The following is a 12,291-nucleotide window of genomic DNA, read 5'->3' as shown; positions in this document are numbered from 1 at the left end:
TGGGTTTCTGAGCTTTTAATGAGGGCAAATTAAATTTACGTCACCAATCTAGATTTCAGAGATGCATTTCAGTCTTTCTGCATGATCACCAAACAAAGGGAGAAACCCCTGCTGTCTATATGGACCCGTGCTGCAAAGACTGACTTACCGCAGACAGGCAAATATGGTTCTGAAGTCCTGACAGCAGGCCACAGGGAACACAGCACTGGAGGGAAAGTCTTAACAGGCTGGAGTTATCTACACAGGTAGGATCCATCGCCTCTCACTGCTGCAGGAAGAGAGGGAGGAGGAAGGTGGGAAGAGCAATGCACAGAGAAGTATCTTTATCCAAGGGATATCAATTGCAGAACAAGGCGGCAGGCTAGAGATCCAGCTCTCTTTCCACCTCCACATGCCCTCTCCCCACAAATGCAGCTGCCGCCACTTAACAGGATAAAAGGCGAATTGTTCAGCTTGCTGCTTTCACATCTAGGAGGGGCGTCTTTGCCAGGGAAAGGGCTATCAGTTTTTCAGATGGACAAAGCAATGACAAACACACACCCCCTACACTGCCTTTTTTTGCGTATCTGAAAGGGGAAAAAGGAGAAGAGAAAAAAAATAAAATGAAGGTCTCTGTAAACATTTTAAGAGGAGACATTTTGGACTTTTTCTTTTCTTAAGGGATAAAATAATTCTTCCCTAGCCCCATCTAAAAGCACTGGTTTTGGGGAGCACTGAAAACGGAGATTCAGAACTGTGCACTCCGGTCTCGGAAGAAGCCCTCAGCCACTTGTGCTTCTCTGAAAGTGACGGTAATGGAGTTTGCAGTGATGTCCGTCACTGTCACTTCGCTGGGGGACACAGTGGGAATCCAAGGGAGACTGCCATCCACATCTGCTGCAGAAGGAGAGGCAGATAAAAGCATGTTAGTGATAGAGAAAGCGAGGGTGAGGGAGAAGAGAGGGAAGGGTAGGATGGAAAAGGGGCCTCCTTTCTGACAAACGGTGGGTGAAGTCTGCCCATACTGACTCTGCACATACAAGGCAAGAAAAAGCATAGGCATGCCCTTCCCTCAGAGGCTAAAGGAGAATGGAGGATCACTGCAGGATATAATGGGGAAAGGAAAGAGTAGCGAAGGTGTCCAGACACACACCGACATCAGAGAAGCCTACGCAGAGGTCAAAAGACCCCGTAACACCACCCAGCTCAACTAACCATCCACAATTCCCCAATAAATAAAAAAAAGTCTTTTGACCTCTGTGTAGACAGAGCCAAATTAGGGGCCGAGATGGCTCTGTGTCAGCAAAGTACATTCACCCAGGTGTGAGCTCACCTGCATGTAAATGCCCTACCCTGCTGAAAAAGTCAAAAATCACAAACTCTTAGGCACCCTCTTCAGGTACTCGTATGGGAGTCAAAGGGATCCAAAATGGAGGGTATTCCTTGTACTGCACCTGCAATGCAGCCTGGGTGCGATTCTCTCAAAAATCCATCAATACTGCTTTATGGAGAGGCTGCTCCCCCTTTCTCATATCCTTCCTTTGCTCCCTGATAGCTCCATACAAGAAACCCAAGCATCCCTGCACTTTCTCACTGTAAGAATAATTATCAGTCCCTCTGCCACCCAAAGCCTCACTTCCCCCCAACCCCCAAAGACAGTCACAAAAATACACAGAGCAGAAGGAAAACATACCCTCTCCCCATCACTACATCTGTACTATATACCTTGTTGTCCCAACTTGGGCAAGGAACATGGGCCCCTTAAGAGTGCATTTCCTGGCCTCTGCCTCAAATACCTGGGGTGCCTACTTTCACCTCAGAAAGAGTGCAATCCCCTCTAACAATAACTGGAATTCCATGCAGGCTGTGTGTCAAGGGGAGAACAAAAAGAGTTTCACATTTCTGTAGTGCTGTTCACTCTTCTGATCCCCAAGTGCTTTAGAGCCCAGCACTTCTTAGTGGGGAACAGCCCCACACATTTGCCCATTGCCAGGATGCAGCACTAGGTTCCTCAGTGCTAGCCCCATTTCTGCCTCCCTGGATTTTGGGTGCTGTTTGAGTCCCTCTCAGAATGGAGGGGATGATAGCGTTGATTCCCAGAACACAGCCCTCTCCCCAAAATTCTGCCTAATCCAGGTTGGCTAGCAGCTACTCCTAGCAAGGAGTAACAGGATTCCCTTAGCTACTACAAGCAGCACAAGCCTCGATTTTCCACTCCTCAGGAAAGCTACGGCTTCAGAAGCTCTAATAATGCAGGGATAGAGTTTCCCTGGTAACTCAGAGCAACACGCACATCCCACAGCCCTCCTGCGCATGATGCTGATATCCCTCCCCAAAACGTCAAATGTGCTTGGACACCTCCCGTGCTTACACTCACGCTGCCTACTCAGTGGGATCAGGCAGGAGTTACCACCCTCACTTCATCTCTCTCATCCCCCTCTCATGTAGCTCTATAGCAAGAGACTTTAGAGGACATGGGGTGTGGAGAGGAAGGGAAGGAGGGGCAAAGGAATGCACCATGGGTGCCTAGCCGCATTCCTGTACGCTCCTCAGAGCAGCACTATGAGACGATTGCTGGTGTCCAAGTTTGTCCACTGCCAGCCAAGCTCCTTTTAGCAGAGCAGCAGGCTGAACACGTGCGGATATGTAGAGAGAGCCACAGTTCATCGCTGTCACACCTGCATGTCACCTCTGCTGGCAAGAAACTCTAAGAGGGGAGTAACCTGCAGTATCTTCTGTATGTTTTCTAATGCTGGGAGGGGTGTCACTGATACAAGACTACAGAGAGGCAAGAGCACCAAAAAAGCAGGTTAAGATGTGCTATTCATCCAAACAAGAAAAGAACTTGCAGATAAGAGCATCATAATGTGAGCCAGCGAGAGCTGCTCTGAGGACCTGACCTAAACCACAACCCCAGGATGAGGGAAGCAAGGAGGAAGCATGCGAAAGAAGCATCCTTCGCATGCCCCAGAACTCCACAGCCAAGGGGTGTCTGGCCTTACCTTCTTTGCTGGTGTGCTGCATGGCCTCCCAGTCCTCAGGGCCCTGCCTTCCCTCCAGGTCCACTGCATCATTCAGGAAGAATTCATGCCTGCAGTTTCGGCTGTCCAGGCTCGTCATGCGGGGGAACTTCTTCCTTGACAGTCGCAGGTACTTCTGGTTCTTGCGTTGCTTCCGGAGAGAGAATGGCAGGACCGCTCCCCCAGTCTTCTCCGAGAACTCTGTCTGCCCTGGCTTGGCCCCTGGCAGGCTACTGTCTCCTCCTCCAAACCTCCGCGCCAGAGAGAAGCAGAGCTTCTCCTTTCCCTTGTGGGCACTCCTCAAGTCCATGCCATACAGCCGCTGCCAAGACATCAATGCAGCAAGGATCAGAGCAGAAATCTGGTAATACAGGCAGAGCTTCCACCTGGGAGCCAGGAAACTATTCTCTGTTCAGTCCCTGAATATCTAGATGAGCTAGGATGAGTTGTGGTCCTTCTACAACACTGTTTCTCTCACCTCTTCAACTGCCATCTAAGCTTTTCCTAATATATGCTTCCTAGGACTGGCTGCTTTGCTTGGCAACAGCCAAAGCATGCTGGAACTCCACTTCTGACCAGCAGCTACCTTTAACATAATGCAACGTCGAAGCCCAACATGAAATTAAAAAAGCGCACAAACCAGGTAACCTGCAACCACCCAAGACCAAAGTTTATAAATTCCTAGGTCAGAGAGCAAGAGCTGTTGTTGGTTTGTTCTTTTTGTTTTCTTTTGCTTTTTTAAAGACAAGTTAGCTGGCTCTTCAGCTAACAGGTTAAAACTATCTGTCTTCAGCTAACAAGTTAGAACTATCTGCCTACCCACTGATTTCATGTTGTTGTGTTAGCTTGTTACCTCCAATTTTGTCCATGCAACAGCAAACGGACAGTTTCCACCTCCCTGTGAGCAGAGGAGCAGCACAGCAGCTAAGGAGTTAGAAATACACAGAAGAGCAAGAGGCTACCTGCAGTAGGAGGCGCTTTGGTTTGGGGCCTCTTTTCCTGTACCCCGATGCACGGTCTCTCTCTTCCCTGTGAAAGAGGAACACAAATCAAACCAAGTACTAAATACTACAGCACAAAGCCTAGTCAGGACTTCTACCTTTTGCAGCACAGCTCCCTCATTTCCTTCATTAAAACCCAATGGTGACCAGCGTGGACTTGGAAAACATCCCAGAGTTGCTTCTTGTAGGAGTGAAAAGCCTTGCAATAAGGGATTTCTCTGACTCAGCTGATCAAGGATGGGTTAGAGGAACTTATCACCTCGCATCACTCCAGTCCAGCCCTGGACTTGTTTAAAACCTGAGACTGCTCTTTGGCTCAACGCTGCTTGTTCTTGGCCGCATTTCCTGAACAGTGCCAACCAGAACTGCTTTAACCCTGTCTTATCTGCCTCGGCCAGCACCAGGGTACAGAGATCAAGTGCGATACATCTCTGACTGAAGTAGGGACAATAGGGGCACTTCGTGCACACTAGGAAATAAAGACATTATTTCCTTTTCCTGTGTCCAGGGAGAGAAAGAACACACGCCCTTACTTTTCTTCATAAGCCACTACCAGGCGAGGGTCCAAGATATGGTCCTCTGGCTCCCATGTGCTGTATCTGAAGAAAAACATAAGGAATATAAAGTAAACAATACTTCAATAAAACATTCTCTCTGCAGGCCTGTTACCAGTGTGCTGCAGCCCTGGATACTGTCTTCACAAGGGTCAGAGGGGCCTGCCACAGCATTGCGAGAGCTCTGAGGAATCCCAGCCATTCCCTCCCCAACTTTCTGCAGATACCACCTCCCCTTCCCAAAAGAGGCAGGGCCAAGCATCAAGCAGCTCTTTGCAGGAGAAGAGGGAAGGCTTTCCTTCCCAGGGCTCCCTCCATGCTGTTTTCAAAGCCTGTGCAGGCACTTGCAAACTGATTTTAAGTCAGTGTCTAAACAGGTCTCATCTGCAGCACTCTCTCAAATCCAACAACCCCCATGGAACAATGAGACGTGTGCTGATAGAGCTTTCTGAGAAATAGGTCTCTCTAAATTAAGAGTGCTCAAAGAGTAAGTATGCTTTCTCACCTGCATTATTAATTACCTCTAATCACTGGAGCTGAAAGTATTCATTTAAGAAGAGTTTAATTTTTCTCCACTGGTGCCATTCAACTAAACATGTTTAGACCTGGGCCCTGAGGCAAGTTGATGGCGACTTTCCAACTATTCATCCTCTTGCTCGACTCCCCCTGCAGGTTATTTCTATCTAGCAGAGGTCATCACTATTTCTGTACCAGCATGGGAGGAACACATCTGCACTGTGGTCAGGGCTACCAAACCTACTCAAAATAAGCTTGATGCTCTGAAAGTAGCCTGTGAACAGTGTCACTCACTGCCTCGTTTCCCTCCTCAATTGCCAGAGAGCTGTGACAGGAGTCAGATGCTCAGGAAAGGACTGAACCCACCCAGCTGGCAACACCAAGAACGGCTCCCAAGTGATACAGCAGCACTTACTACGAGGGAGAAGCATCCAAAAACTCCCATTTATGGAAGGTGAAAGGAACACAAGGTGGTCCTCGTGGCACGTTTGTTTCTAAGGGGTCATGTTTTCCCCGAAAAGGCAGGTAGCATGTCTCTACCGTACAAACTCAAAGGCAGGAAAGCAAGTCTGAAACCCCAAATGACTCGGAACACTAATTTTCCTGGATTGTGAGGTCTGGGGCCTGGAGGCAGAGCCCCTCCCATCCCCTAGGGAGGAGGGCCAGAGAGGAGCCACATGGAGGTACTCAATGGTGTGTTTGTATCAGTGCCTTTAAACAGGGGGAAAGCATTTTAGGATGTTTACATTTCTGGATGAAGCACAGGCTGCACATGAGGGCATGTGATACGTCCATATATGTACACAGGGGAGGTGTTTTGGGAATGCTTTCCCCTTTCATCTCTCCATTAGACAGAAGAAAGATACTGAAATATAGGGGCATGCCTGGACAATGGAATAGAAATGAAAGTACAATTCTTTTACAGAAGGAAGAAACAAAAATATGAAATTCAGATATCCCAAGGTGCACTGTACATCAGAGACTTAAGAACAGACATGTCTTCATAACCAGCTGATCCCTCCTTCCTTTGCTCAAGCCTCCTGCAGCAACCTGACTGAGCTGTCAAAGCGAAGATGCTGTTTCAATAGAGGAAGGTTTCCTCCCAGCTGCAGGGATTCTGGCACTAATTCTACAAATTTAAGAAAAATAATAACACGAGGAGGGGGAAAAAGACATCATATTGCTTTTCATGGGCAGAGGAAGAAAGGGGATTTGTTTTTTAAAAAAAAAATGGTGGGTGTTGCCTTTTTTCTCTGCAGCTCAGTTTCTGGCTTCGCTGCAGTGGCAAAAACTGCATATAAAAAAAGCCATGATTCAGTTTGCCACGCGTGCGCGTGCGCACACACGCACACAGAGCTATATAGACGGGTACACACAGCCCAGGCTGCAGCAGAACTGCAGAGAGCAGACACTCTGGAAAACATAGATCATATGATCTTCCTTCTCCCTCCTTCTACTCCTCCTCTTCCCCCTCCCCTCAACTCCAACGCAAGTTGTAAACAACCTTGTAGCTAGAATCAGATTGTAACTCCTCCACTCCCTGTCTCCAGCAGTACAATCCAGAAATCTGAGGTGCAGGGCATTAACAATAATTTTTTATTAAAAAAAAGTTAAATTATCTATTACATGGGAAAGCAAGCAAACTACTGACCTATCCTTATTCCCTTCCATGAAGCCTCCAATGGGAATGATGGGATAACTTGTACAGAGATTACAAAGAGCAATGCAACAAGGCTGGGGAGGGGAATCAAGAGAAATACGATGTGGGATGAGGAAACGGTATATGTTGGAAGCAAACAGCTTGTGGTACACATGCCTGTGATGGCATGCAGCATGTTTAGAAACAAGGAAGCAGAGACTGCTAGCAGGATGAAAGCAACTTCAATGCTCAAAGCATCTTGGTCTTAAGCAATTCAAACCACTGGGCGAACAGTTGAAAGGGGTGGGGGGAGAGAAAAAAACAACAGTGCTCTTCAGACTTGAGTTTGGGGGAAGAGGGAAGGTGTTTGGACAAATCACAGCATCAAAAGAAGGGAACCCTAACATCCCCTTTCTCCTGGGGCAGAAGGCTGCGCTTTTAATTCCCAGAAGAGAGTTTCTGGCTCCCCCAGAGTTCCAAGGCACAGGGCAAGGAAAAGCAGCAGCATGAATAACGGCTGCTCTGTCCAAGAAAACATTACACCATGCCTCAGCCCACCTTCTTGGCAAGTGACTTTACAAGAGAAGGACCTCGATGCGTCTGTTGAAAGGAGAGTGGGATAAACATCAGTATTCTGGCCAAAAGGGGATGGTGCCTCACAGACTGCAAATGCATTTCCCAACCTCTACCAGTGATTAAATTGGGCATGGCTACTTAGGCTGAGGCAGTCCAAGAACTGACCCACACTATATGGCAACTGGTGCTCTACAAGTGCACAAGGTGACACTTTGACAGCAGAACTTACACTGAAGAACAAAGTCACCCTGTCCCACCAGCACCAGAGAGGGGAAGCTGCTTATGTTCATGCACACCCTATAAGCATGAGGATTAGGCATGTGGATTAGGCATGCAGAAACATATTTCAGCTTCTTGGACACCAGGTACAATCTGTTAGGACCATGTTCTAGCGGGCCTCGCTTTCCAGCTGCGAGGATGAATCAGTAAAAGCAGCACCCTTTGCTTAGCAACATGCAGTGCCACTGCACATGTACTGTATATGTACCCATGCACATTGTGTATGTACACACACACAGAGTTACAAACAGAAAAGCAAAGACAGGGCCCCATATGGGTTGCCCAGGAGGCTGTTCTACTAGACTGCTAGCTAACATCGTAATATTTTCCAGTTACTTATTCCTTTTAATCTCAAAGCATTTTACCGACTGTTTAGGCACAGAGCAATTACTCTTCTTCAGAGGCAGCTGCATTTTAGTAAGAGAAGTATCTGTAAACAGTGCACAGCAATGCTGAAAAAAACCTTTTTTCTTCCTTCTTGCAACATAGCAACCAAAGCAAAAGCAGAAGAAACACTCAAAATAACAGAAGGTTTCGGACAAGGAAACAAAGACATGGTGGTAATTTTCAAGGGACAAAGATCATCTGCATTTGGCTACAATCAATAAATCTGAAATATTGCCCCTTTCCATTTGTGAATTGCAGAGGGGAAGCAGTAGGACATTAAGACAAGACCATCAACTTGCTTTCTATTTTAAAAGACTGCATATAGTCCTAAAAATAAAGCGGGGCCCTCTCGGTGCTGACTCAGAAAAGCAGGAGCCATTCCAAGTTCAGAAGAATCAGAGTTCCCTGTTGAACTCATAATGAATTTAAAAAACATTTGTATCTAGGAAGCATCTCAATGGAATATTTCAGTGGTGGCAAAAACCAGTCAGAATAGATTGGCACATGGTTTGTATCCCTCAGCTGCCAGTCCAGAAATAGATACAGAGTTTTGGTTTGTGGCTTTTTGTTTTTGTTTATTGTTGTTGGAGTGAGGCACAAAAGGTTACCCATTAAGAATGAGATGCTCAGTTGCAGAGATATAGTGTAAGTTATTACTAAACATTAAAGAAAAAGAGTAAAAGACAAGTAAAAACACAACTTACTTTGGGGGCCATCCTTTCCACTTCACCAGGTATTCTACTTTGCCCTAAGGGCAGAAAAAGGAAGAAGAAAACAGGTGAACTCCGCAACCAAATATGGGCTACCGTAAGAGATGCAACCAATCAACAGGACTAAACTCTGCAACTAAAAAGCTCACTTCACATCACGTTATTTTCAAAACAAAGCCACTTCCTCATTCAACTACACTTGCCACACCTTCTTCACCAGAAAATGGGCACGCAGGGGTATTTAAGCGTGCTTGAACTAACATCATACCTTTGCAGAAGCCTAGCAGGCAGAACCCCAAAAGCCAACTGGAAAGCAAGACTGCAACCACTCCTGCACATACAGGCAGTCCTACAAGAAGTCGGCACACATAGGCATGAGAGGGAGATGTATGTCAGGACCAAGTGTCAGAGGAATTTTAAGTAGAGAGAAGAAACACAGTATTTCAGAAGCTATGAAGCACCTCTTTGGCATGTTCCCTTCCAGTTGCTACACGCTTTACTCAAACAGTGCTCCATCCATCACAGTTGCTCAACCTTTTGACCCAAGCAAACAGCAACTCAGAGCTGAAGTGTAGAGTTACCCATTTATTTGTCTGCTCCAAGATTTAAAAAGCAAAAAAAAGTGCAGTGATTGGAAACCATGTTCAAGGGCTCCATGAGGAACACGCACAACTATTAACATTTTTACCATTATACTGAGGGGCTTGTTAAGCACTCCCCAAAGCATGGCAGAGGCCTTCGTGTGGGCAGGATGGCTGCCCCTCGAAGCGCTGCTGTTGCGTCTGCAGACACCTTGACATGACAGCACAGCGAAGCGCTTGGGTACTTGAGCCAGAGACCCGCTTTTGTGTTCCCTCATGGGGGGCTCATCAGCTTCCCGATGGCTGAAAACACTGCCCTATAAGGAACTTGCCACCCGAGGATCTCTACACACTGTGTGCTGACGGGTGAATCCTCACAACACCCTTGTGGGAGGGAGAGCACTGTCACAGCCCGGAAAACCGAGTCGCTCAGCTGGCCGCCAAACCCTCTCTGCATTCAGGGTGGCCGGTTGGTTGCCACCGGGACCGATTTTACTGGCACGCCCCACCCCCTCCCCAAGCTGTCCCACAACCCCACCCACGGGGACCCCCCTAAGCATCGCCCCAAGCACCCACCCCACACGCGCGTCCTGGAGGCCCCAGGCAGGTGCCGGTGCCGCCTCCGCCCCGCCGGCAGCGCGACGCTGCCCGTTACTCCGCGGCAGAGGGGGGGAAGAGGGGAGGGTGGCGATGGAGGGAGAAGGCAAGGCCGCCCCGCGCGCGCCCACCACGCCCCCCCGGCCCGCCTGCGAGGTGGGAGGGGCGGGGGGCGCACCGGGACACCCCCCGCCCCGCCGCAGCCCACCTTCCGCACGCGCTTCTTGCGGATGCTCTCCACCGCGAACACCTGCTCCCCGATGGCCGACAGCTCCATGCAGCGGGCGGGACAGCGGCGCTGGCGCCGGCCACCGGCGGCCCCGCGACCGGGGGAGCCGGCTGTCGCAAGGCGGAGGAGCGGGCGGGGTGGGTGGAGTGGGGGGGAAGCTGTCGCCCGCGGCTGGCGGCGGTGGCGGTACGGCTAGCCCGGTGGCGGCGGCCGTTACCCGCTGGCGGCCGTTACCCGCCGCTCCCCCTCACACGCCCCCTCGCGCGCGGCCGCGCCCCCTCCCCTCCCCCCGCCCCGCTTTAGAACCTGCGCAACGTTTTCCCCGGCGCGCGGTGGGGGCGGGGCGCGGCTTGGCTTGGGCGGGAACCGCCTGAGGGGCCGCCGCCGCCGCCCCGCCTCAGCCCGCGGCCGGCAGCTGGCCTCCCCGCGTTCCTCACGGGAAGGGTACGTCGGTTTTCAACACCCCGGCGCTTGCCGGGGGAGCGCCCTGAGGAACCACTGCCCCCTCCGCTGGCGCGGCCTCCAGCCGCCGCCGGCGCAAAGCGGTAGTATCCACGAGTGTTTTCCACAGGAGTGGCCCTCGGCGGCGGGTGGGCAACCACCAGGGGACGAAGTGTTGAGGCAGGCGGCACGGACCGCTGCAGGAGAAATCTGATGTGGCTTGTCTGTCCGGGCACCGGCTTCAAGGGCCTCATCGTGAAGTCCTGAGGGATTTCATGGACGTAGCACACACGTAGCTATTTGACATCTTGAAACTGGCAGGACCTCATCAAGGTGGCCAAGGCTTCCTTGGATAAGGCACCAGAAAATAGGAACATCGTGAGCAGCCGTTCAGTACAGAGGTGTCCAGGCTCCTTTGCGCACTGATCTGGTACACAGAAATGTGCTTTTGCTTCCCAACCGCTACATTAAACGACAGATTTTTATGCCTTTTTTAAAGTCTGCTAGGACAATTTTTCATCAGAGCAGAGACTTATTTCCACACGTGTACCTAGCTTTCCTCCCACAACTGGCCTCAATTGCTCTTCCACTGTGACTACATGGCACTGGATGCTGTTTGTATGCAAAGTTGGAGATGGGATAAACCTTACTGTACAAATGGCATCTATTACACAAAAAGAAGTGTACAATGAGACCAAGTCAATATATGCTAGTAATTTACTTCAAAAGTGTTAATTTTCACACAACATACCCGATCTATACATGTGGATGCAGTAACTGGCAGGGTGCTAATTCTTGCTGCAGCCATTTATGAACTCAAAGTTCACTGTTGGGAATTATGATCGTTGGGCTAACCATTAAATAGACCTAGCAGTTTATAACATAGTTTTGGCACTGTAACAGTATAACTGTTGAATATTCACGGTTTTGGTACTATATTGTGAAATAATAAGAAAAAGCTTTGATCTTCTTTTTAAATCCTTCCTTTCTTATATTGTGCTTTTATGTTTTAGAGGGAATAGAGAAAAATATTCAAGATAAAATTTACTTTGTATCTCAAAATTAAGAACTTCAGAAAAACTAGAGACAAAAGAAAATCAGAACATTTCTCTGAATTGCAACGACCTTCTTTTTAATCCCTTTCCTTGCACTTGAATCCAATTACTGTGGTGCTGAACTGGAAAATGGAAGAAACTGTGCTCCAATGGCCATTTTAGGATAAAAGAAAAAAAAATATCCCACGGTCACAATACACTTGCAGACAAATCCATTATTGATAAACTGTTGCACTTCTTCGTATAGGATATTTAGAACTTGTTATTTATTATGTGTCTTTTTAAGGTCAAGGAGATATATATATATTTCAAACTTAAAGAAACTTTGTTAATGAATATAAAACGAATCAATCTGCATTTTGATTGCAAGCTATAATACTCTTATAAATAGAGTTATACAGCAAGAACCCACATCACTATAATTTCTGCATGATTATTCCCTTCTTTCTGCTTTTCCCTTTTCTCACACCAGCAATTGACCCAAGTGAAGTTGAATCAATATTTGCATCAGTTATGTCGCAGCTTTCGAAAAATGGCACTCCTTTGCCTGGGAGGATGAGTGATGAAATCTGTCCACAAGATGACATCAGCATGCAGCAAAGATCCAGGCAAATCCCACAACATAACAAAAACATCTATTCCTTGTTTGCCGGGAGATTTTTCCGGGCAAGCCCTCCTTCCTTCACATGGGCTTTATTCTCATGTGTGGTTGTACTGGCTGCAGTGA

The 12,291-nt window shown here is 48.4% G+C and overlaps 1 protein-coding gene across 1 annotated transcript; it reads right to left on the bottom strand.

Moving 5' to 3' along the window:
* Nucleotides 1-233: 233 nt before the first annotated feature.
* Nucleotides 234-10,618, bottom strand: CBX7 (chromobox 7; the record flags this gene model as incomplete). The annotated part of the gene is made up of 7 exons (XM_082013832.1): nt 10,048-10,618; nt 8,656-8,699; nt 4,534-4,599; nt 3,962-4,028; nt 2,982-3,321; nt 742-876; nt 234-268 (listed from the first exon to the last, which is right to left on the bottom strand). The coding sequence occupies exons 1-7, from the start codon at nt 10,114-10,116 to the stop codon at nt 234-236; spliced, it is 756 nt and encodes a 251-aa protein (XP_081869958.1). The 5' UTR covers nt 10,117-10,618.
* Between the last annotated feature and the right edge of the window lie 1,673 nt (nt 10,619-12,291).

This window comes from Phaethon aethereus, assembly GCF_964289735.1.
Source record: "Phaethon aethereus genome assembly, chromosome: 1".
NCBI lineage: Eukaryota > Metazoa > Chordata > Aves > Phaethontiformes > Phaethontidae > Phaethon > Phaethon aethereus.
Note: the sequence above shows the minus strand (reverse complement) of the source record. Positions and strands in the feature narration are given on the sequence as shown.